The 22,022-nt window shown below is 45.1% G+C and overlaps 1 protein-coding gene across 2 annotated transcripts in view; it reads left to right on the top strand.

Annotated features, from left to right (window-relative positions):
- The window catches only part of ZMAT4 (zinc finger matrin-type 4), a 759,632-nt gene extending 742,484 nt beyond the window's left edge, over positions 1-17,148 (top strand). For both annotated transcript variants that reach the window (XM_063962320.1, XM_063962321.1), the window contains exon 8: positions 13,113-17,148. In XM_063962320.1, the coding sequence (XP_063818390.1) occupies positions 13,113-13,240 (128 nt within the window). In that variant the 3' untranslated portion in view covers positions 13,241-17,148. The remainder of the gene's footprint in view (positions 1-13,112) is intronic.
- The last annotated feature ends 4,874 nt before the right edge of the window (positions 17,149-22,022 follow it).

The raw sequence follows: 22,022 nt of genomic DNA, 5'->3' as shown, positions 1-22,022 counted from the left end.
GGGCTGTTGAAAGACACTAGAGCACTTGGTTGGGACTGAACCCGCGACCCCCTTCATTGCTGCATTACGATAGGCTCAGCATGCATACTATCTGCAATATAACATTAAAGTGTAAAGATGCAGTAACCATATGCTTTCTTGGGGTGGAGCAGCTTGGGGAATTGTGTAGTATAATGAGTTATGGCTGCTGGCTATCAGTATTCCATGACTTTTGGCCCTGAAAGAAGGCTCCAGGATTATCCCTGCAGTTAATACACACAGCAGTAGTGGCATTGAGCAGGGCCGTCTTTTCGTATGAACTCAATGGGCGGTTGCCCAAGGGCCCCAGGAGTATAAGGGCCCTAGGCTGATAGATGAGGGTCCCATTTTTCCAGGGGTACCAGATTTTTTTAAATCGGTCCTGTGGAACCGAATATATCTGTCTTCAAAGCAATGGTCCCCATCCGAGCCTGTTAATTGCTCTTCCCAGCCAGATATCTCAGGTTCTGTCTGACTTAGAGATTTTCGGAGGGTATATTCCAAAAGCCAAGACTCTCCCTTTTTGGTGGACACTGGCAGCTTGTCTCTACTATTCCCAGATCCAGAGATGTCAGCTTTCCAGCAGCTGGTCCCTTCTCCAGCTCAACAGTCTGGAATGCAGTTTTATATTTTCATTGGTGGATTGCTCTGGCTCCTGAATGCTCATCCCCAAGTCCCCAGAACCTCATGAAAGGTGGGACTCTCTAATTTTTTATCCCATTGAAAGTTAAGAAATCTATTTCCAGGAACTGGAGATATCTGCACTCAAGTAAGCTGCCCTCCACTGGAAAATGCTGAATATTAAGCCCACTCCACTATCCACCCCTCCCCTGCATATTAAATACCCCTTACCACCCTGGAAGTCATGTACCGGTTCCCCTTTATTCAGCCCAATGCCCCTTCTACAGTTTAATGTTCTCCCTCCTGCCCCTTCTCCCACCATCTGTGCAGTAAAGGAGTAATTAGCAGAAATTACAGCTCCAGGTCCTACATGCTGAGCAGAAGATAGAACACCCCCTACCGCCCGCTGGACATCAAAGCTGATGCTGATAGCACCCCCCATACTGCTGGAGGATGGGTAGGGGCCCCAGTGCATTACTTTACCAAGGGGCCTACACTGCTGTTAAGACGGCCCTGGCGCCGAGAAGGGGGCGGGTGGTGGTTAAGGGTACTAATAACCCAGGTCTGATGGAGGGGCCCAGTGAGGGCCCAGATCCCCCCCACCCTCTTACCTTGTAGCAGCAGCAGCTGCAGATTTTCTCCCTCAGCCCATCACAGGGTGCTATGTGCTGGGCTGCGGTGTGGCTAAGGGTGCATTACCACGCCTCCTTTGATTAGGCCACACCCTCTGAAAAGTACCTGGGCCCAGCCAGGCTTTCTACTGCTCTGCTCAGCAGTGCATACTCACACAAAACTCTTGTACTGATCAGATACAGACACACAACCCAGCTACACAGCATACACACTTACCATGTTCAGCAGGGGTATTAGATTTTCCAGCAGAAGGCTAAAACCGGCAGCCCATCAAAATGTACTGCCTCTGTATTATTTTTAGAGATGAGCGCCGGAAATTTTTCGGGTTTTGTGTTTTGGTTTTGGGTTCGGTTCCGCGGCCGTGTTTTGGGTTCGACCGCGTTTTGGCAAAACCTAACCGAATTTTTTTTGTCGGATTCGGGTGTTTTTTTTACAAAAAACCTAAAAAACAGCTTAAATCATAGAATTTGGGGGTCATTTTGATCCCAAAGTATTATTAACCTCAAAAACCATCATTTCCACTCATTTTCAGTCTATTCTGAATACCTCACACCTCACAATATTATTTTTAGTCCTAAAATTTGCACCGAGGTCGCTGGATGACTAAGCTAAGCGACCCTAGTGGCCGACACAAACACCTGGCCCATCTAGGAGTGGCACTGCAGTGTCACGCAGGATGTCCCTTCCAAAAAACCCTCCCCAAACAGCACATGACGCAAAGAAAAAAAGAGGCGCAATGAGGTAGCTGTGTGAGTAAGATAAGCGACCCTAGTGGCCGACACAAACACCGGGCCCATCTAGGAGTGGCACTGCAGTGTCACGCAGGATGTCCCTTCCAAAAAACCCTCCCCAAACAGCACATGACGCAAAGAAAAAAAGAGGCGCAATGAGGTAGCTGTGTGAGTAAGATAAGCGACCCTAGTGGCCGACACAAACACCGGGCCCATCTAGGAGTGGCACTGCAGTGTCACGCAGGATGTTCCTTCCAAAAAACCCTCCCCAAACAGCACATGACGCAAAGAAAAAAAGAGGCGCAATGAGGTAGCTGTGTGAGTAAGATAAGCGACCCTAGTGGCCGACACAAACACCGGGCCCATCTAGGAGTGGCACTGCAGTGTCACGCAGGATGTCCCTTCCAAAAAACCCTCCCCAAACAGCACATGACGCAAAGAAAAAAGAGGCGCAATGAGGTAGCTGTGTGAGTAAGATAAGCGACCCTAGTGGCCGACACAAACACCGGGCCCATCTAGGAGTGGCACTGCAGTGTCACGCAGGATGTCCCTTCCAAAAAACCCTCCCCAAACAGCACATGACGCAAAGAAAAAAAGAGGCGCAATGAGGTAGCTGTGTGAGTAAGATAAGCGACCCTAGTGGCCGACACAAACACCGGGCCCATCTAGGAGTGGCACTGCAGTGTCACGCAGGATGTCCCTTCCAAAAAACCCTCCCCAAACAGCACATGACGCAAAGAAAAAAAGAGGCGCAATGAGGTAGCTGTGTGAGTAAGATAAGCGACCCTAGTGGCCGACACAAACACCGGGCCCATCTAGGAGTGGCACTGCAGTGTCACGCAGGATGTCCCTTCCAAAAAACCCTCCCCAAACAGCACATGACGCAAAGAAAAAAAGAGGCGCAATGAGGTAGCTGTGTGAGTAAGATAAGCGACCCTAGTGGCCGACACAAACACCGGGCCCATCTAGGAGTGGCACTGCAGTGTCACGCAGGATGGCCCTTCCAAAAAACCCTCCCCAAACAGCACATGACGCAAAGAAAAATTTAAGAAAAAAGAGGTGCAAGATGGAATTGTCCTTGGGCCCTCCCACCCACCCTTATGTTGTATAAACAGGACATGCACACTTTAACCAACCCATCTTTTCAGTGACAGGGTCTGCCACACGACTGTGACTGATATGACGGGTTGGTTTGGACCCCCACCAAAAAAGAAGCAATTAATCTCTCCTTGCACAAACTGGCTCTACAGAGGCAAGATGTCCACCTCATCATCATCCTCCGATATATCACCGTGTACATCCCCCTCCTCACAGATTATCAATTCGTCCCCACTGGAATCCACCATCTCAGCTCCCTGTGTACTTTGTGGAGGCAATTGCTGCTGGTCAATGTCTCCGCGGAGGAATTGATTATAATTCATTTTAATGAACATCATCTTCTCCACATTTTCTGGATGTAACCTCGTACGCCGATTGCTGACAAGGTGAGCGGCGGCACTAAACACTCTTTCGGAGTACACACTTGTGGGAGGGCAACTTAGGTAGAATAAAGCCAGTTTGTGCAAGGGCCTCCAAATTGCCTCTTTTTCCTGCCAGTATAAGTACGGACTGTGTGACGTGCCTACTTGGATGCGGTCACTCATATAATCCTCCACCATTCTTTCAATGTTGAGAGAATCATATGCAGTGACAGTAGACGACATGTCCGTAATCGTTGTCAGGTCCTTCAGTCCGGACCAGATGTCAGCATCAGCAGTCGCTCCAGACTGCCCTGCATCACCGCCAGCGGGTGGGCTCGGAATTCTGAGCCTTTTCCTTGCACCCCCAGTTGCGGGAGAATGTGAAGGAGGAGATGTTGACAGGTCGCGTTCCGCTTGACTTGACAATTTTCTCACCAGCAGGTCTTTCAACCCCAGCAGACTTGTGTCTGCCGGAAAGAGAGATCCACGGTAGGCTTTAAATCTAGGATCGAGCACGGTGGCCAAAATGTAGTGCTCTGATTTCAACAGATTGACCACCCGTGAATCCTTGTTAAGCGAATTAAGGGCTCCATCCACAAGTCCCACATGCCTAGCGGAATCGCTCCGTGTTAGCTCCTCCTTCAATGTCTCCAGCTTCTTCTGCAAAAGCCTGATGAGGGGAATGACCTGACTCAGGCTGGCAGTGTCTGAACTGACTTCACGTGTGGCAAGTTCAAAGGGCATCAGAACCTTGCACAACGTTGAAATCATTCTCCACTGCGCTTGAGACAGGTGCATTCCACCTCCTATATCGTGCTCAATTGTATAGGCTTGAATGGCCTTTTGCTGCTCCTCCAACCTCTGAAGCATATAGAGGGTTGAATTCCACCTCGTTACCACTTCTTGCTTCAGATGATGGCAGGGCAGGTTCAGTAGTTTTTGGTGGTGCTCCAGTCTTCTGTACGTGGTGCCTGTACGCCGAAAGTGTCCCGCAATTCTTCTGGCCACCGACAGCATCTCTTGCACGCCCCTGTCGTTTTTTAAAAAATTCTGCACCACCAAATTCAAGGTATGTGCAAAACATGGGACGTGCTGGAATTTGCCCATATTTAATGCACACACAATATTGCTGGCGTTGTCCGATGCCACAAATCCACAGGAGAGTCCAATTGGGGTAAGCCATTCCGCGATGATCTTCCTCAGTTGCCGTAAGAGGTTTTCAGCTGTGTGCGTATTCTGGAAACCGGTGATACAAAGCGTAGCCTGCCTAGGAAAGAGTTGGCGTTTGCGAGATGCTGCTACTGGTGCCGCCGCTGCTGTTCTTGCGGCGGGAGTCCATACATCTACCCAGTGGGCTGTCACAGTCATATAGTCCTGACCCTGCCCTGCTCCACTTGTCCACATGTCCGTGGTTAAGTGGACATTGGGTACAACTGCATTTTTTAGGACACTGGTGAGTCTTTTTCTGACGTCCGTGTACATTCTCGGTATCGCCTGCCTAGAGAAGTGGAACCTAGATGGTATTTGGTAACGGGGGCACACTGCCTCAATAAATTGTCTAGTTCCCTGTGAACTAACGGCGGATACCGGACGCACGTCTAACACCAACATAGTTGTCAAGGCCTCAGTTATCCGCTTTGCAGCAGGATGACTGCTGTGATATTTCATCTTCCTCGCAAAGGACTGTTGAACAGTCAATTGCTTACTGGAAGTAATACAAGTGGGCTTACGACTTCCCCTCTGGGATGACCATCGACTCCCAGCAGCAACAACAGCAGCGCCAGCAGCAGTAGGCGTTACACGCAAGGATGCATCGGAGGAATCCCAGGCAGGAGAGGACTCGTCAGAATTGCCAGTGACATGGCCTGCAGGACTATTGGCATTCCTGAGGAAGGAGGAAATTGACACTGAGGGAGTTGGTGGGGTGGTTTGCGTGAGCTTGGTTACAAGAGGAAGGGATTTACTGGTCAGTGGACTGCTTCCGCTGTCGCCCAAAGTTTTCGAACTTGTCACTGACTTATTATGAATGCGCTGCAGGTGACGTATAAGGGAGGATGTTCCGAGGTGGTTAACGTCCTTACCCCTACTTATTACAGCTTGACAAAGGCAACACACGGCTTGACACCTGTTGTCCGCATTTCTGTTGAAATACTTCCACACCGAAGAGCTGATTTTTTTGGTATTTTCACCAGGCATGTCAGTGGCCATATTCCTCCCACGGACAACAGGTGTCTCCCCGGGTGCCTGACTTAAACAAACCACCTCACCATCAGAATCCTCCTGGTCAATTTCCTCCCCAGCGCCAGCAACACCCATATCCTCCTCATCCTGGTGTACTTCAACACTGACATCTTCAATCTGACTATCAGGAACTGGACTGCGGGTGCTCCTTCCAGCACTTGCAGGGGGCGTGCAAATGGTGGAAGGCGCATGCTCTTCACGTCCAGTGTTGGGAAGGTCAGGCATCGCAACCGACACAATTGGACTCTCCTTGTGGATTTGGGATTTCGAAGAACGCACAGTTCTTTGCGGTGCTTTTGCCAGCTTGAGTCTTTTCAGTTTTCTAGCGAGAGGCTGAGTGCTTCCATCCTCATGTGAAGCTGAACCACTAGCCATGAACATAGGCCAGGGCCTCAGCCGTTCCTTGCCACTCCGTGTGGTAAATGGCATATTGGCAAGTTTACGCTTCTCCTCCGACAATTTTATTTTAGGTTTTGGAGTCCTTTTTTTACTGATATTTGGTGTTTTGGATTTGACATGCTCTGTACTATGACATTGGGCATCGGCCTTGGCAGACGACGTTGCTGGCATTTCATCGTCTCGGCCATGACTAGTGGCAGCAGCTTCAGCACGAGGTGGAAGTGGATCTTGATCTTTCCCTAATTTTGGAACCTCAACATTTTTGTTCTCCATATTTTAATAGGCACAACTAAAAGGCACCTCAGGTAAACAATGGAGATGGATGGATACTAGTATACAATTATGGATGGACTGCCGAGTGCCGACACAGAGGTAGCTACAGCCGTGGACTACCGTACTGTACTATGTCTGCTGCTAATATAGACTGGTTGATAATGAGATGTAGTATGTATAAAGAAGAAAGAAAGAAAAAACCACGGGTAGGTGGTATACAATTATGGATGGACTGCTGAGTGCCGACACAGAGGTAGCTACAGCCGTGGACTACCGTACTGTACTGTGTCTGCTGCTAATATAGACTGGATGATAATGAGATGTAGTATGTATAAAGAAGAAAGAAAAATAAAAACCACGGGTAGGTGGTATACAATTATGGATGGACTGCCGAGTGCCGACACAGAGGTAGCTACAGCCGTGAACTACCGTACTGTGTCTGCTGCTAATATAGACTGGTTGATAATGAGATGTAGTATGTATAAAGAAGAAAGAAAAAAAAGACCACGGGTAGGTGGTATACAATTATGGATGGACTGCCGAGTGCCGACACAGAGGTAGCTACAGCCGTGGACTACCGTACTGTACTGTGTCTGCTGCTAATATAGACTGGTTGATAATGAGATGTAGTATGTATAAAGAAGAAAGAAAAAAAAAACCACGGGTAGGTGGTATACAATTATGGATGGACTGCCGAGTGCCGACACAGAGGTAGCTACAGCCGTGGACTACCATACTGTACTGTGTCTGCTGCTAATATAGACTGGATGATAATGAGATGTAGTATGTATAAAGAAGAAAGAAAAATAAAAACCACGGGTAGGGGTATACAATTATGGATGGACTGCCGAGTGCCGACACAGAGGTAGCTACAGCCGTGAACTACCGTACTGTGTCTGCTGCTAATATAGACTGGTTGATAATGAGATGTAGTATGTATAAAGAAGAAAGAAAAAAAAAACCACGGGTAGGTGGTATACAATTATGGATGGACTGCCGAGTGCCGACACAGAGGTAGCTACAGCCGTGGACTACCGTACTGTACTGTGTCTGCTGCTAATATAGACTGGATGATAATGAGATGTAGTATGTATAAAGAAGAAAGAAAAATAAAAACCACGGGTAGGTGGTATACAATTATGGATGGAATGCCGAGTGCCGACACAGAGGTAGCTACAGCCGTGAACTACCGTACTGTGTCTGCTGCTAATATAGACTGGTTGATAATGAGATGTAGTATGTATAAAGAAGAAAGAAAAAAAAAAACCACGGGTAGGTGGTATACAATTATGGATGGACTGCCGAGTGCCGACACAGAGGTAGCTACAGCCGTGGACTACCGTACTGTACTGTGTCTGCTGCTAATATAGACTGGATGATAATGAGATGTAGTATGTATAAAGAAGAAAGAAAAAAAAAACCACGGGTAGGTGGTATACAATTATGGATGGACTGCCGAGTGCCGACACAGAGGTAGCTACAGCCGTGGACTACCGTACTGTACTGTGTCTGCTGCTAATATAGACTGGATGATAATGAGATGTAGTATGTATAAAGAAGAAAGAAAAAAAAAACCACGGGTAGGTGGTATACAATTATGGATGGACTGCCGAGTGCCGACACAGAGGTAGCTACAGCCGTGAACTACCGTACTGTGTCTGCTGCTAGTATAGACTGGATGATAAATAATGATATAAAAAATATATATATATCACTACTGCAGCCGGACAGGTATATATTATATAATGACGGACCTGCTGGACACTGTCTGTCAGCAGAATGAGTTTTTTAATTTTTATAGAATAAAAAAACACCACACAAGTCACACGACGAGTGTACTTTTTCAGGCAGACATTCAATCACAATATACTATACTGGTGGTCAGTGTGGTCAGGTCACTGGTCACAGTGGTCAGTGGTCAGTCACACTGGCAGTGGCACTCTGGCAGCAAAAGTGTGCACTGTTTAATATGTACTCCTGGCTCCTGCTATAACCTATAACTGCTCCCCAGTCTCCCCCACAATTAAGCTGTGTGAGCACAGTCAGATATTATACATAGATGATGCAGCACACTGGGCTGAGCACAGATATGGTATGTGAGTGTGACTGAGTCACTGTGTATCGTTTTTTTCAGGCAGAGAACAAGAACAGAACGGATTATTAAATAATAATAAATTATAAAACTGCACTGGTGGTCAGGTCACTGGTCATCAGTCACTAGTATAACTCCTCCTAAGCTCCAGTAAGTAAATGAAGTGTCTCACTCTCACTCTCCTATCTATTTTAATTTCTAAACGGAGAGGACGCCAGGAAATTGGCCAACATGAAGCTTTAAGATGGCAAATTATTTTTATAAGTATTATTTATTATTTGTGAATGACAGAACCTATCAGTGAACTGTCAGGTAAAGAGAAGTCTAGCAGATGTAACTGAAGCCATATCTCCTGTGACACAGAACTACTTATACAGTACATAGGCCAGAAACCAATAACATGCAGAAATATTATTAATGCCGCCACAGTCAGAAGTCAGACAGAATACATGTGACAGTGAGTGATGGATGAGGACAATATTAAATAGCTCACACAGGGGAAGACTGTATTCTCTCCAAACGTAGGTTTGTTGCTTCACAGGCCAATGTCGAATTTCTGACGTGGACAAATTTTTAGCAGAACCCTTTCTTCGATTGTAACGTCCTCAAGTGGCCAGAGCTGAAGTCATTATTTTGTTTGAGTATAAGTCAATATCTCTCAGGATGAAGCTTAGCACACAGTCATCACTTCATGCCTCAGGGATATCAATAATTCCAAAAGAGACAACAGATCGAGGTCTCATGAGTTTTGGTTCAAGCCACAAACTGGCAGTCTCCATGCAGTGGCGTAAGTTCGTCCCAGTCGCCCGGAGGCATGATAAATGTTGGTGCCCCCCTACATATACACACACATACCATATGTAACTATCCGGCACTCAGGGTGAACAGTAGTAGTTTGCTCAGGTACCTTTCCCAATAGTAATATAGATACACATAAAAAGTGGACGCACTCCAAGTCAGTCATTACAATAAAAACAGATACCAGCATACCTTTATAGTACACCTACTGTGCTCCCTCACCCACCAGTGGGTCTCGATGGAGATGCTTTGGCGCAGCGGTGTGCCGATGTATATAAAAAACACACAAACACCTCATTCACATAAAAGCACACACACTCTTTTACTTAAACATACACACACGCCGCTTTCACTTTAACACACAAACGCCTTTCACTTAAACACACACATGCCTCTTTCACTTAAAAACACACAAATGCCTCTCACACTCACACACACACACATGCCTCCTTCACTTAAAAACACACACGCCGCTTTCACTTAAACACACACATGCCTCTCACACACACACACATGCCTCTCACACACACACACACACACATGCTTCACACACGCACACACACACGCCTCTCACACACACACACGCGCCTCACACACACACCCCTCCATATATTTGTAAGGTAGCGTGTACCCAGACCAGGTGTGTGCTCTGTACATAGGTGGTCATTCCGAGTTGATCGCAGCCAGCAACTTTTTGCTGCTGCTGCGATCAATAGTACACGCCTATGGGGGAGTGTATTGTAGCTTAGCAGGGCTGCGATCGCTTGTGCAGCCCCGCTAAGCTTAAAAAATTTAAAGCAAAAGAAGGCTAGGCCTGGACATACTTACCCTGTGCGATGGATCCAGCTATGCTGGGCCCGGCTTTGACGCCACACCTCCACCCTCCGTTGTCCTGGACACGCCTGCGTTTTACTCACCACTCCCCGAAAACGGTCTCCAACGGTCCGGATCCGCCCTGCCACGTCTTCTTCCTGTCAATCTTCTTAGCGGTCGCCTCGGCGACCGCTTCCGTCGGTAGGCGCAACGTAACCCGGTGACCTCTGTCCCCGGGCAATGGTGCGCACGCGCACAGCATCCGCTGCACATGCGCATTCCGCACCCGTTTGCATCGCAGCGAGAAACCGCTGTGTGAAAATGGGTCGGAATGACCCCCATAGTCCTGTAGAAATGCTCAAATGTCTCCTTTAATCCTTGCCTCTCACACATGTGCCTCTCACTTACACACACACATGCCTCTCACTTACACAAACATGCCTCACACACATGCCTCTCACTTACACACACATGCCTCTCACACACACGCATGCCTCTCACACACATGCCTCTCACTTATACATACACACCTCACTTACACACAAACACGCCTCTCACACACACATACACACATGCCTCTCTCACACATGCCTCTCACTTACACACACACACACGCCTCTCACTTATACACACATGCCTCTCACACACACACACATGCCTCTCACTTATACACACACATACACACATGCCTCTCACACACATGCCTCTCACTTACACACACACATGCCTCTCACTTATATACACACATGCCTCTCACACACATGCCTCTCACTTACACACACACACATGCCTCTCACTTACACATGCCTCTCACACACATGCCTCTCACTTACACACACACACACACACACACACACACACACACACACACACACACATGCCTCTCACTTACACACACACACATGCCTCACACACACACACACACACACACACACACACACACACACACACACACACACATGCCTCTCACACATGCCTCTCACTTACACACACACACATGCCTCTTTTACTTGAACACCCAACTTTCCTTAAAAACACACACACACCTCACTTAAAACATGCACACACAAAACACAGTGCTTCCAACATTTATCAAAGCCCCCCCAACTACACCTTCCCCACCACATAGTGCAGCTTGAGGCAAGGTCTGCCAGTGCCTACCTTTGGCTATCGTCAGCCTGATGGAGGAACAGAGAGCTTCACTTGGCTGGCTTGCTTAACTGGAAGGGCCCGGGAGGAGCTGCGCGATGGTCAGCGGGAGACAGTGGAGGAGAAGTGCCCCCTTGAGGTCAGGAGCCCGGCGGCAGCCGACTCCACTGCCTCCCAAAGTTCCGCCCCTGTCTCCATGTGTGTGTGGACAATGGACATGACATCCCAAATGACTTTGGTTTCGTATTGATACAAATACTGTAGATGTACCACCATTAGTGTACACATCTGCTGAATGCTCTTGGTTGTCAGAAACTAAAGACTCACTGAAAGAGGGGTTACAAAGCCATGCTCCAACATGGTGTGGTCAAGCCTCCTTCACCAACATGGTTGATGTGTATGGAGCCACAAAATTTTTTTGAGCCTACTGCAATGGGTAAATAATATATCTGCCTATTATGACGAGATGGGTGACAGCACATTGCTTCTACCTTAATTGACCTCTAAGTGTTCACCTTCCTTAACAGTTTTCTTCTAAAAATTTTCATCATTAGAGTAATGGCGCCTTTATTACATATTGGGCCTGCTTTAGAGGTGAACACAGTGGTGATGTTGCATGCAAGAGGCCGATGCTTTCAGTCTGCGCATGTGTCCAAGTTGCACTTCCAGTGGTTAGCTCTAAGTGGAATTTGGACCCAGAATGATTTTCAGTGGGTGTTAACAAGGGGTGGCCAGCCAGATGCATAGTGAAAATAGCTTTAATAATATTAGAAATAATATTCCCACCTGCCCCTTCCCTCATTAGCAGATTCATAAACCCATCATTTTAGATGCTATGTAACACTCTTTAGTAACATTCAAAGACATATTAAGTGCTATGACTTAATATGTCTTTGTATTTTATTAAATATTGTTGACTCCTTTGCTGCGGAGGACAAGTGAGACTCGTCCTCCGCATATTCCTGCAGACTGTGGAGGATGCGTCTGAAGATGCAGCCTTGGATCATCATCGCGACCATTGGTTGCGATTTGCAGTGTTTTTAGGCTGAGCTTACTCAGGCTGGCCGTTGGATCTAGACACCCGGGTCCAGTAAGTCTGCGGCCAACGACGCAGACCCTGGACAAGTCATGCCTTTAAAATGTGGGCGACATGCCCTCTTTTTGAAGAATGGTACTGGGTGCCGCCCCTCAAATGCTGCATCATGTTGATCATGATCATGGGGGCTGCGAGCAATATCGCAAGACCTGTTCTGCACATACGCAGACCCCACACCATCGGATTTGTGCATAAAGTAAATCTACGTACAAATCTGAATTTTATCCCAAAATCATAAAACAGACAGTATTTACCCTGCGTGCAAAAACGTAATACATGCTTTTGCACCCCTGGTACAAAGTTACTTACCTGTTAAGCTTTGTCCCATTTCAGAATCAGCCTCTAAGAGGTTTCCATATCATTTAGACTGTGATCTATTTTTAAAATGTTTCATGGGCAGTATGGATGGTGTAATGGTTAGCATTACTGCCTCACAGCACTGAGGTCATGGGTACGATTCCCACCACGGCCCTAACTGTGTGGAGTTTGTATATTCTCCCCCTACATGCTTGGGTTTCCTCCGGGTACTCCGGTTTCCTCTCACAATCCAAAAATATACTGGTAGGTTAATTTGCTCCCGAAAAGATTAAACCTAACGTGAATGTGTCTGTGTACATGTGGTAGGGAATATAGATTGTAAGATACACTGAGGCAGGGACTGATGTGAATGAACAATTAGTCTCTGTAAAGCGCCGCGGAATATGTATGCGCTATATAAATAACAGGTAATAAATAATAATAAATGGAGTGGATGTATTTATAATAATAACTTCTTTTCCAATTTTCAGGAAAGGACAATGACAGCGGGAGGAGCTCACTTAGTCCACCCCAAGTGACAGAAGAAACAGGGGAATGTTCTCCTGAAAATAACTTCTTCTCCATTATGGTGGGAGAGGAAAGCCACATAAGGTGTTGAGGATGTCACACTGACCGCTAAGACTTTCAATGAATACAGCACAAGAAAGGGCTTTGATTTTTTTTGTTTCCCTTATTGGTAGTTTGGAAGTGACAGAGAAATGAGCATGCATTTATCTCAAGATCTTCACCAGTCCCTGCCAAACTCATCTACCATGACAGTTGGTTAGATTCAGTGGGTAAATAGTGGTGAATTTTGTGGCATCACAAATATTTTCTTTTCTCTACATTGGCTCACTGGTGTTTCCAAGCATCATCGAAGGCTGTGGCAACACAAAACTTTGTAAAGCTTCTGAGAGTAACCTTCAAACCAGTTCCTCCATACTTCTTACACTGGACCACACAGTACTGCTTGAGATCTAGTTGAGGATATGGATCTTGAATGACTTTATAGGAAAGTTCACAGTGAAATGTAATTTCGCCAAAATGCAACTGGGATAAAGATGTTTGGACAAGTCCTCAATTCACATCATGTTTTACCATCTGCGCACGTTTCACTCTCTCCATAAATCATTGTTGAAAGGTGGAAAGCAATCTGATTTAACTTGCACTCAGCGCGTGCGGCCACCTAACATGTACTACTATGCTGGTATTTCTAGAAGTGTTTTATTTATTTTCTAAACACATATCGGGCTCTAGCATTGCTTGGAATGGAGTACAACTGTCCACTGAGGATATAAGATGGAATGATCACAAGACAATTTGCAAGCGCATATTTCTTATTAGTATTCATTTTTATTACATTAGAAGTTAAAACAGTCTTTCAGTTTGAGCCATCACGGGAGAAACATATGTGGAGCTAAAGTATAGATGGCAAATGCCTAGATGGAAAATACAGAGTGTGGATTGTATAAAAACAGTTATATTTGATATTATTTTCAATCCTGTTGGAGATTCCAACAGTTTTTCTGCAAAGAAAAATGATTTAAATTAGTAAATATTTGCAGTTTTGTTAACCTGTGTTTTTTGACACTTACTGTACAACGTACACGTGCGTTTCCCCAGCACCCATCTGGAATAATATGATGTTTAGATCCTCTCTTGTGGTGACTGTTGAACAAAAAAAGCTGGTGTCTAGTTGACGTATTCTCCAGTATGTATTTGCTTTGTATTTTTGTCTTACATGTATTATTTGAGATCGGTAATTCTGTGCTTGCAAGCCACGTCAACAAATCCCTGGTAAACATGAGATGATCCATCTTTGTAGTGTTGTTTCAGAGTCCATAGACTACATGGTGCCAGGAGAAATGTATCAAAGCAGTTGAGGGCTTGTGTTAGTAATGCCAAGGATGTGAAATGCTATTGATGTCCGGAAATGGTTTTAGTTGCGTCCAGGTTGTGAGACACATTAACGACACGGAGAGGAAATAATCCGGAAGCACTTACTAAAAAGAACCACCTGGGGCACTTCTGTGCGTACAATATAAACAGACAATGCATATTACATGCATACAATCCTTACATCACAACAATGCGGACTATTCATTCCAATTGGACCATGTTTTTATTTCTTAGGAACTGAGTGGTTAGAGGGACTGGGTCCCAGGAAGTAAACTTCAAACACACCAACATTCTCAGGTTAATAACACACAGAACAAGAATACTCTCCGTGCATCCCTTTTGCCATCCAGTGTGCCACCATTGACAGCCTAAATACATAATATAGTATCTAGGTATTTGATGCAGCTTGAAACGTACTCTTTTTTTGTATTCATCAGAAAGCCCCATATCTACTGACATCCCATACAACGAGAAGGAAAGGGCCGGCAGAGTGCAAGAGATAAATAAATACTGTATAGGCCACTTTGTTAGAAAACCCACAGAGAGTTATTAAAAAGTAGTTGGTTAAAGTTTTTGGCTATATAACAGTGAGGCTAAAAGATGTGGTAGAGATCAAGGACCAAATCCATGCATCATGGTCTTCAACAAGATGGAGTGTTTTCCTATGTGTCGGACATGGTGACCCAAGTTTAGCAGCTAAGATTGGCAGCTAATGATTGCTGAGCAACTGTATACAGAGTTACTGTATACACTACATGTCATCTGGGATTGCAGTTACATTTCAGACTGGAATAGTGTTTCATTTTCTTGGGCTTTAGGTTGGTGTATAAACATTTTCCTTTATTATTGCAGAGTGTTGTAGTACTAGAGTTTATTTATTGGCGCACCCGTTACTGGTGAGGCTACACATTGAGTGATGGGTGTGTGCTGCTATCTTTTATACAACTATACAGTATTGCAGCTCATACACAGTTAGTCGGCAACACAAAGGGTAGACGTCAGGGTCTTCAAAAACTCTTTGCTACCTTTATACGAACTTTAAAAGTCCAAAAATTCTCGGTTTCAAAGAAAGGAGTGGGACTAACGTTTAGGTTTGTTGGCAGAGAAAAAATTATTGGATTTGTTCTTAGTTTTGCATGTTGCATTTAGGCAATTAATTCATTAAACGATGTATATAAGGAAAATGTTATTTGCAACATAAAAAATGTGCAATTAATAGAGTTCATATGGTATTACTGAAAATCAAGGCCCAGAGTGTAAAAAGTGTTTAAATGTTTAAAGGGTCTATTTATGCCTCAACGGGCAGCTGTCAAAGAAGAGAACGGAGTAAAATAGAACAAAGAACCAAATAGACTCATATGACTAATTATGGGTTTTCCATATATGAAGGCCATAGAAATCACTCTTCTGAAAGAAATACTAAATATAAAACTGGTTTGGAAAAAAAAATAAAAAATTGAGTTGACATTGAAAAAAGAAAAGTTAAAACGGAAACAGATTTGTTGAAGTCAGTTTTTTGAGTTTATGGGAAGTGAAGAAAAGGAATCAGATTGCCTAAGACAGTATGAATACAGTACAATGATGTGTATTGTGCACAGTTCTGTCAGGTCATACAGTACATTGTACAGAGCCATACGGGAATGCTAAGATACAGAATGTTGCCTTACCAAATAGCAATAGCCAAGTCTTATGGATGGGCAGGAATCTGGGTCCTATAAATACAGATGCAAGATGTGATAATAATGCCTTTTTATAGATAGGGTTCTTTTCAGGGTGCCAACAGTCCTACGCACTACTGGAAACCCTTTGAACAAGTCTCAAGGATCAGTATGTCAAAAATCCAGCATTTGGAAACAAAATATGTGTATTGCTTTATATGAGAACTTTGTTACTGTGCTTAATTCACCGATACGTACAAGGTATAAACTACTCATAACCATATCTCAGCCAACGCATCACTTTATATACATGAAAGGAAGACTTTCACCAGTTTTGCAGTTAGTCTTCTAGCTGTAGTCCCAGCAACAGACTAACGCAACTTTAGTACTACTGGGAAAACAGATTTGCTGGACCAGTATAATGTACTATATATATTAGTAGAGAATGGTACACTTGGGCAGAGACCTGAGATACAGCTAAGGTCACACGCGGCTTGTGCTGGAGACCGCTGCCATTATTTTGATAAAGGTTTTATTTTACTATGAAATAAATATATGCGTATAATATTTTGCTCTGATTATTGCACATAGTGGACGTGTTCTGATAAGGATTCGGTATTAAAAGGAGATTTAAACGTTCTACGGAATTCTTTGGGTACCTGTATCATTATCTCTTATAGCTCTATAGGAGTTTCTGCAAAATCTAACAGTCTAATGACTTAAATAAAGGTAATATTGTTTAAATAATATATTAAATAGATTTGTGGATTTATGTTCCTTTGTATTCTCCAGTATCTCACGCTCATCGTCTCTCAGCACATAACATAGTATTGTTCTACTTTATTGTGTGTTACACACTGGAAGCAGATTGTGTAAAACTGTGTGGTATACACATCCATTGTGCTTCTAAATACTGTGTTTGTGTTTGTGCTAAAGAATTGACAATAAAACAAACACTGAAAATTGTGCAGTGATGTGTTTTTTGTTTGGTTTCTGTAAATGGCAATTTAGGTTTCTATAAACTAGGAATCTGATTTCATTTGGGGGGTCATTCCGAGTTGTTCGCTAGCTCCTTTCGGTCGCTGCGCAGCGATCAGGCAAAAAAAGGCACTTCTGCGCATACGTATGCGGCGCAATGCGCATGCGTGACGTACTTTCACAACAGCCAAAGTAGTTTCACACAAGGTCTAGCAAAGCTTTTCAGTCGCACTGCTGGCCGCAGAGTGATTAACATGAAGTGGGCGTTTCTGGGAGATAACCGACCGTTTTCGGGGAGTGTGTGGAAAAACGCAGGCGTGTCAGATACAAATGCAGGCGTGCCGGGGGAAACGCAGGCGTGGCTGGCCGAACTCAGAGCATGTTCGTGACGTCAAAACAGGAACGAAATAGTCTGAAGTGTTTGCAAGGTAGGAGTAGGTCTGGAGCTGCTCAGAAACTGCACAATCTTTTTTTTTAGCCGTGCTGCGATCCTTTCGTTCGCACTTCTGCTAAGCTAAGATACACCCCCAGAGGGCGGCAGCTTAGCGTTTGCACAGATGCTAAAAGCAGCTAGCGAGCGAACAACTCAGAATGAGGGCCTTTGTTAGCTGTTCTCCTTCAAATCATTATCTCCTTTTCAAAATCTCTCTGGCGGAAGAATAGTGGTGCTGCCAGTTACATGAACAGACTCAGACTCTGGGGATCTCATATGGGGGGTCATTCCGAGTTGATCGCTCGCTGCCGATTTTCGCAGTGCAGCGATTAGGTGAAAAAAACAGCATTTATGCGCATGCGCATGGTACGCAGCGCGCATGCGCTTAGTACTGTCACACAAAACTTTGTAGTTTTACACAAGCTCGAGCGACGTTTTTCAGTCGCTCGAGTGATCGTAGTATGATTTACAGGAAGTGGGTGATTCTGGGCGGCAACTTGGCGTTTTCAGGGAGTGTGCTAAAAAAACGCAGGCATGCCAGGCAAAAATGCAGGAGTGGCTGGAGAAACGGGGGAGTGGCTGGCCGAACGCAGGGCGTGTTTGTGACGTCAAACCAGGAACTAAACAGACTGCATTCATCGCAAGATAGGAGTAGGTCTGGAGCTACTCAGAAATGGCATTACATTTTTCCTATGCAGTTCTGCTATCCTTTCGTTCGCAATTCTGCTAAGCAAAGATACACTCCCAGAGGGCAGCGGCCTAGTGTGTGCAATGCTGCTAAAAGCAGCTAGCGAGCGAACAACTCGGAATGAGGGCCGTGATGGGAAAATTAAACAGTGATGTGAAAACAACTCAGGACGTTCCAACGACTCACTGCTCACTATATCATGTGCCATGTTACTGTGGTTGCCATGGTAATCATATGACACTGTGGAAACTGCAGAATTAATAGCAGCTTGGAGAAACAAAAAATTCTAATAACCTATATTTTACTAAAAGCCTGCTACAGTGGTTTATGTCAAGAATTTTTTTTTCTTTCTTGAAGTTGTAGCTTAAAGGTTAATTAAACAGTGACATTTACGCTTGGTGGGGACACAAATTATGTTACATCACATGGTGGGGCACATAAAAAGTGACAACATAGATAAGTCTGATTAAGTGGAACTGAAAACTGAGGTATCAATAAGGGATTAATGTAACAGCCTGTGACTTGCAGGCATCGGTGAGTTCCAAGCTAGTCTGCCCATGTTTTAAAAGGCGATCATTTAAAAGGCGGAACCTGTTGGGTTTTTTTCCAGTTAAATGATTGTCCCTTTAAAATATCTGGCAGACTCACCAGGAACTTGCAGATGCCTAGAAGTCGCAGGCTATTACATGTACACCTAGGAATGTTGTAGCAGTAAGTGAATTCAGCTGGTTCGCATTTGCTTGAAAATCAAGTCAGCTCAATGTAATCAGAAAATTACGCACATGAGTGCACTCTGCCATATTTCTCTGAAAGTCCATCCCACATTAGAGGTATAATAACATAACACAAATCAGAGCATAATAAACCAATCCTGTTTTTACATAATTGTACACATGGGCTGTTCTGTACGTTACCTTACCTCCCTTAATATCCAGGCATCAGCCTGCACTGTTAAAGGACGGCACCTGCAAAGTCTGGTCCGAAACCAGTAAATTACAGATATATTTATTTCCCAGTAGCAACATCCATGTTGAATGATTAATGTAACGTGTCCGTGAGGTAGTGCACCCCCGTCATCAGAATAATACTGCCATATAATGCCATATCACCTAAATTTACGGCTGCCAACTGGTAGATTCCATTATCAGGGCTGAGAACTCCCAGTATCTAAAATAATTAAAATGAAATGAGGACAGTGTGGCCGAGCTCATATTCTTCCCTAACCATGACAATAAGATCATCACATTATATTATAATGTGCCTACAAGCTAACACAGTCTGCTTTATTTGATTCATAAGGAAAAGTAAAGGAGATGAAGATAGGAATAATGCATTACGTCCACTTATGCAGAGTACGGTCTGTTCCCAGTGTAAGATTACATTGCTCCCTGCTGGAGGCGAGTTCAGTTATTAGAGGAGAATAAGGAGACCTGGGGAGTCTCTGAGTAAACAGTATACATATTGAAATGCCAGATAGGGATGAAACAGAACCCTCTAGTATGTTACGTGCCCTCAAGACATAATGCTGGCTTGAAAAAGTGATATAAACAGAGAGAAATTGTTTTGGGCATTGATGTAGTTATTATTAATACCGGGTTTTTTTTATGCAGTGCCAACATATACTGCAGCGCTGTACAGTCAGGGAAATTTAGTAGTTCCCATCAGTCTCTGTCCCTCTTCTACCAGCAAACTGCGATGGAAAAATGAGTGTGACAAAAATCTTGCACGAACGGTTTATCTAATGTGGGTGTGGTTTAAGTAGCCATTGAAGTATATATAAATAGAAAAACAATATAAACAAATAAAAAGCTACCAGCCCCATCGGACAAAGCTAAGATGATTTTAGTGTCCTCCATTCAATACAGACAGCATAACAGTCACCTCTAAAAACTCAGATGTCAGATTGAACCCCTCTTCCCTTTGTTTACAATTAGACCTCAGATTTCACAGTTTACATTCAAGATCCTGGCTATCGGGATCCTGGCAGTTGAAATACCAATGCTGGATCCTGACACCCGGCAGAACACCAACACCGGAATACCAGCCTGGTTAACATCCAGGTGCCGGAATACTGACAGCCGGGATCCCGAAGGTAAGAATAGCCGGGAGTGTTAGGATTTGGCTGCGGAAGGGGTTTAGGTTTAGGAGCCACCAGGGAAGGATAGGGTTAGGCTGCAGGGAGGGTTAGGTCTGGGCACTAAGGGGGGGGGGTTAGGTTTTTGCTGCGGTAAGGGAGGTTTAGGGTTAGGGGGTAGAATACTTTTCTCTGACGTCCTAAGTGGATGCTGGGGACTCCGTCAGGACCATGGGGATTAGCGGCTCCGCAGGAGACAGGGCACAAAAGTAAAAGCTTTAGGATCAGGTGGTGTGCACTGGCTCCTCCCCCTATGACCCTTCTCCAAGCCTCAGTTAGATTTTTGTGCCCGGCCGAGAAGGGTGCAATCTAGGTGGCTCTCCTAAAGAGCTGCTTAGAGTAAAAGTTTTGTTAGGTTTTTTATTTCAGTGAGTCCTGCTGGCAACAGGCTCACTGCTACGAGGGACTTAGGGGAGAAGAAGTGAACTCACCTGCGTGCAGGATGGATTGGCTTCTTAGGCTACTGGACACCATTAGCTCCAGAGGGATCGAACACAGGCCCAGCCATGGAGTCCGGTCCCAGAGCCGCGCCGCCGACCCCCTTGCAGATGCCGAAGAGTGAAGAGGTCCAGAAACCGGCGGCAGAAGACTTTTCAGTCTTCATGAGGTAGCGCACAGCACTGCAGCTGTGCGCCATTGTTGTCAGCACACTTCACACCAGCGGTCACTGAGGGTGCAGGGCGCTGGGGGGGGCGCCCTGGGCAGCAATGAAATACCTATACTGGCTAAAAGATACATCACATATAGCCCCTGGGGCTATATGGATGTATTTAACCCCTGCCAGGTCTCAGAAAAACGGGAGAAGAAGCCCGCCGAAAAGGGGACGGGGCCTATTCTCCTCAGCACACAGCGCCATTTTCCCTCACAGAAATGCTGGTGGGAAGGCTCCCAGGCTCTCCCCTGCACTGCACTACAGAAACAGGGTTAAAACAGAGAGGGGGGGCACTTATTTGGCGATATGATTATATATATTAAGATGCTATAAGGGAAAAACACTTATATAAAGGTTGTCCCTGTATAATTATAGCGTTTTGGTGTGTGCTGGCAAACTCTCCCTCTGTCTCCCCAAAGGGCTAGTGGGGTCCTGTCCTCTATCAGAGCATTCCCTGTGTGTGTGCTGTGTGTCGGTACGTGTGTGTCGACATGTATGAGGACGATGTTGGTGAGGAGGCGGAGCAATTGCCTGTAATGGTGATGTCACTCTCTAGGGAGTCGACACCGGAATGGATGGCTTATTTAGGGAATTACGTGATAATGTCAACACGCTGCAAGGTCGGTTGACGACATGAGACGGCCGGCAAACCAATTAGTACCTGTCCAGGCGTCTCAAACACCGTCAGGGGCTTTAAAACGCCCATTTACCTCAGTCGGTCGACACAGACACAGACACGGACACTGACTCCAGTGTCGACGGTGAAGAAACAAACGTATTTTCCATTTGGGCCACACGTTACATGTTAAGGGCAATGAAGGAGGTGTTACATATTTCTGATACTACAAGTACCACAAAAGAGGGTATTATGTGGGGTGTGAAAAAACTACCTGTAGTTTTTCCTGAATCAGATAAATTAAATGAAGTGTGTGATGATGCGTGGATTTCCCCCGATAGAA

This window comes from Pseudophryne corroboree, chromosome 3 (genome assembly GCF_028390025.1).
Source record: "Pseudophryne corroboree isolate aPseCor3 chromosome 3, aPseCor3.hap2, whole genome shotgun sequence".
NCBI classification, from domain to species: Eukaryota; Metazoa; Chordata; class Amphibia; order Anura; family Myobatrachidae; genus Pseudophryne; species Pseudophryne corroboree.
This window is presented reverse-complemented; position numbering and strand designations above follow the sequence as displayed.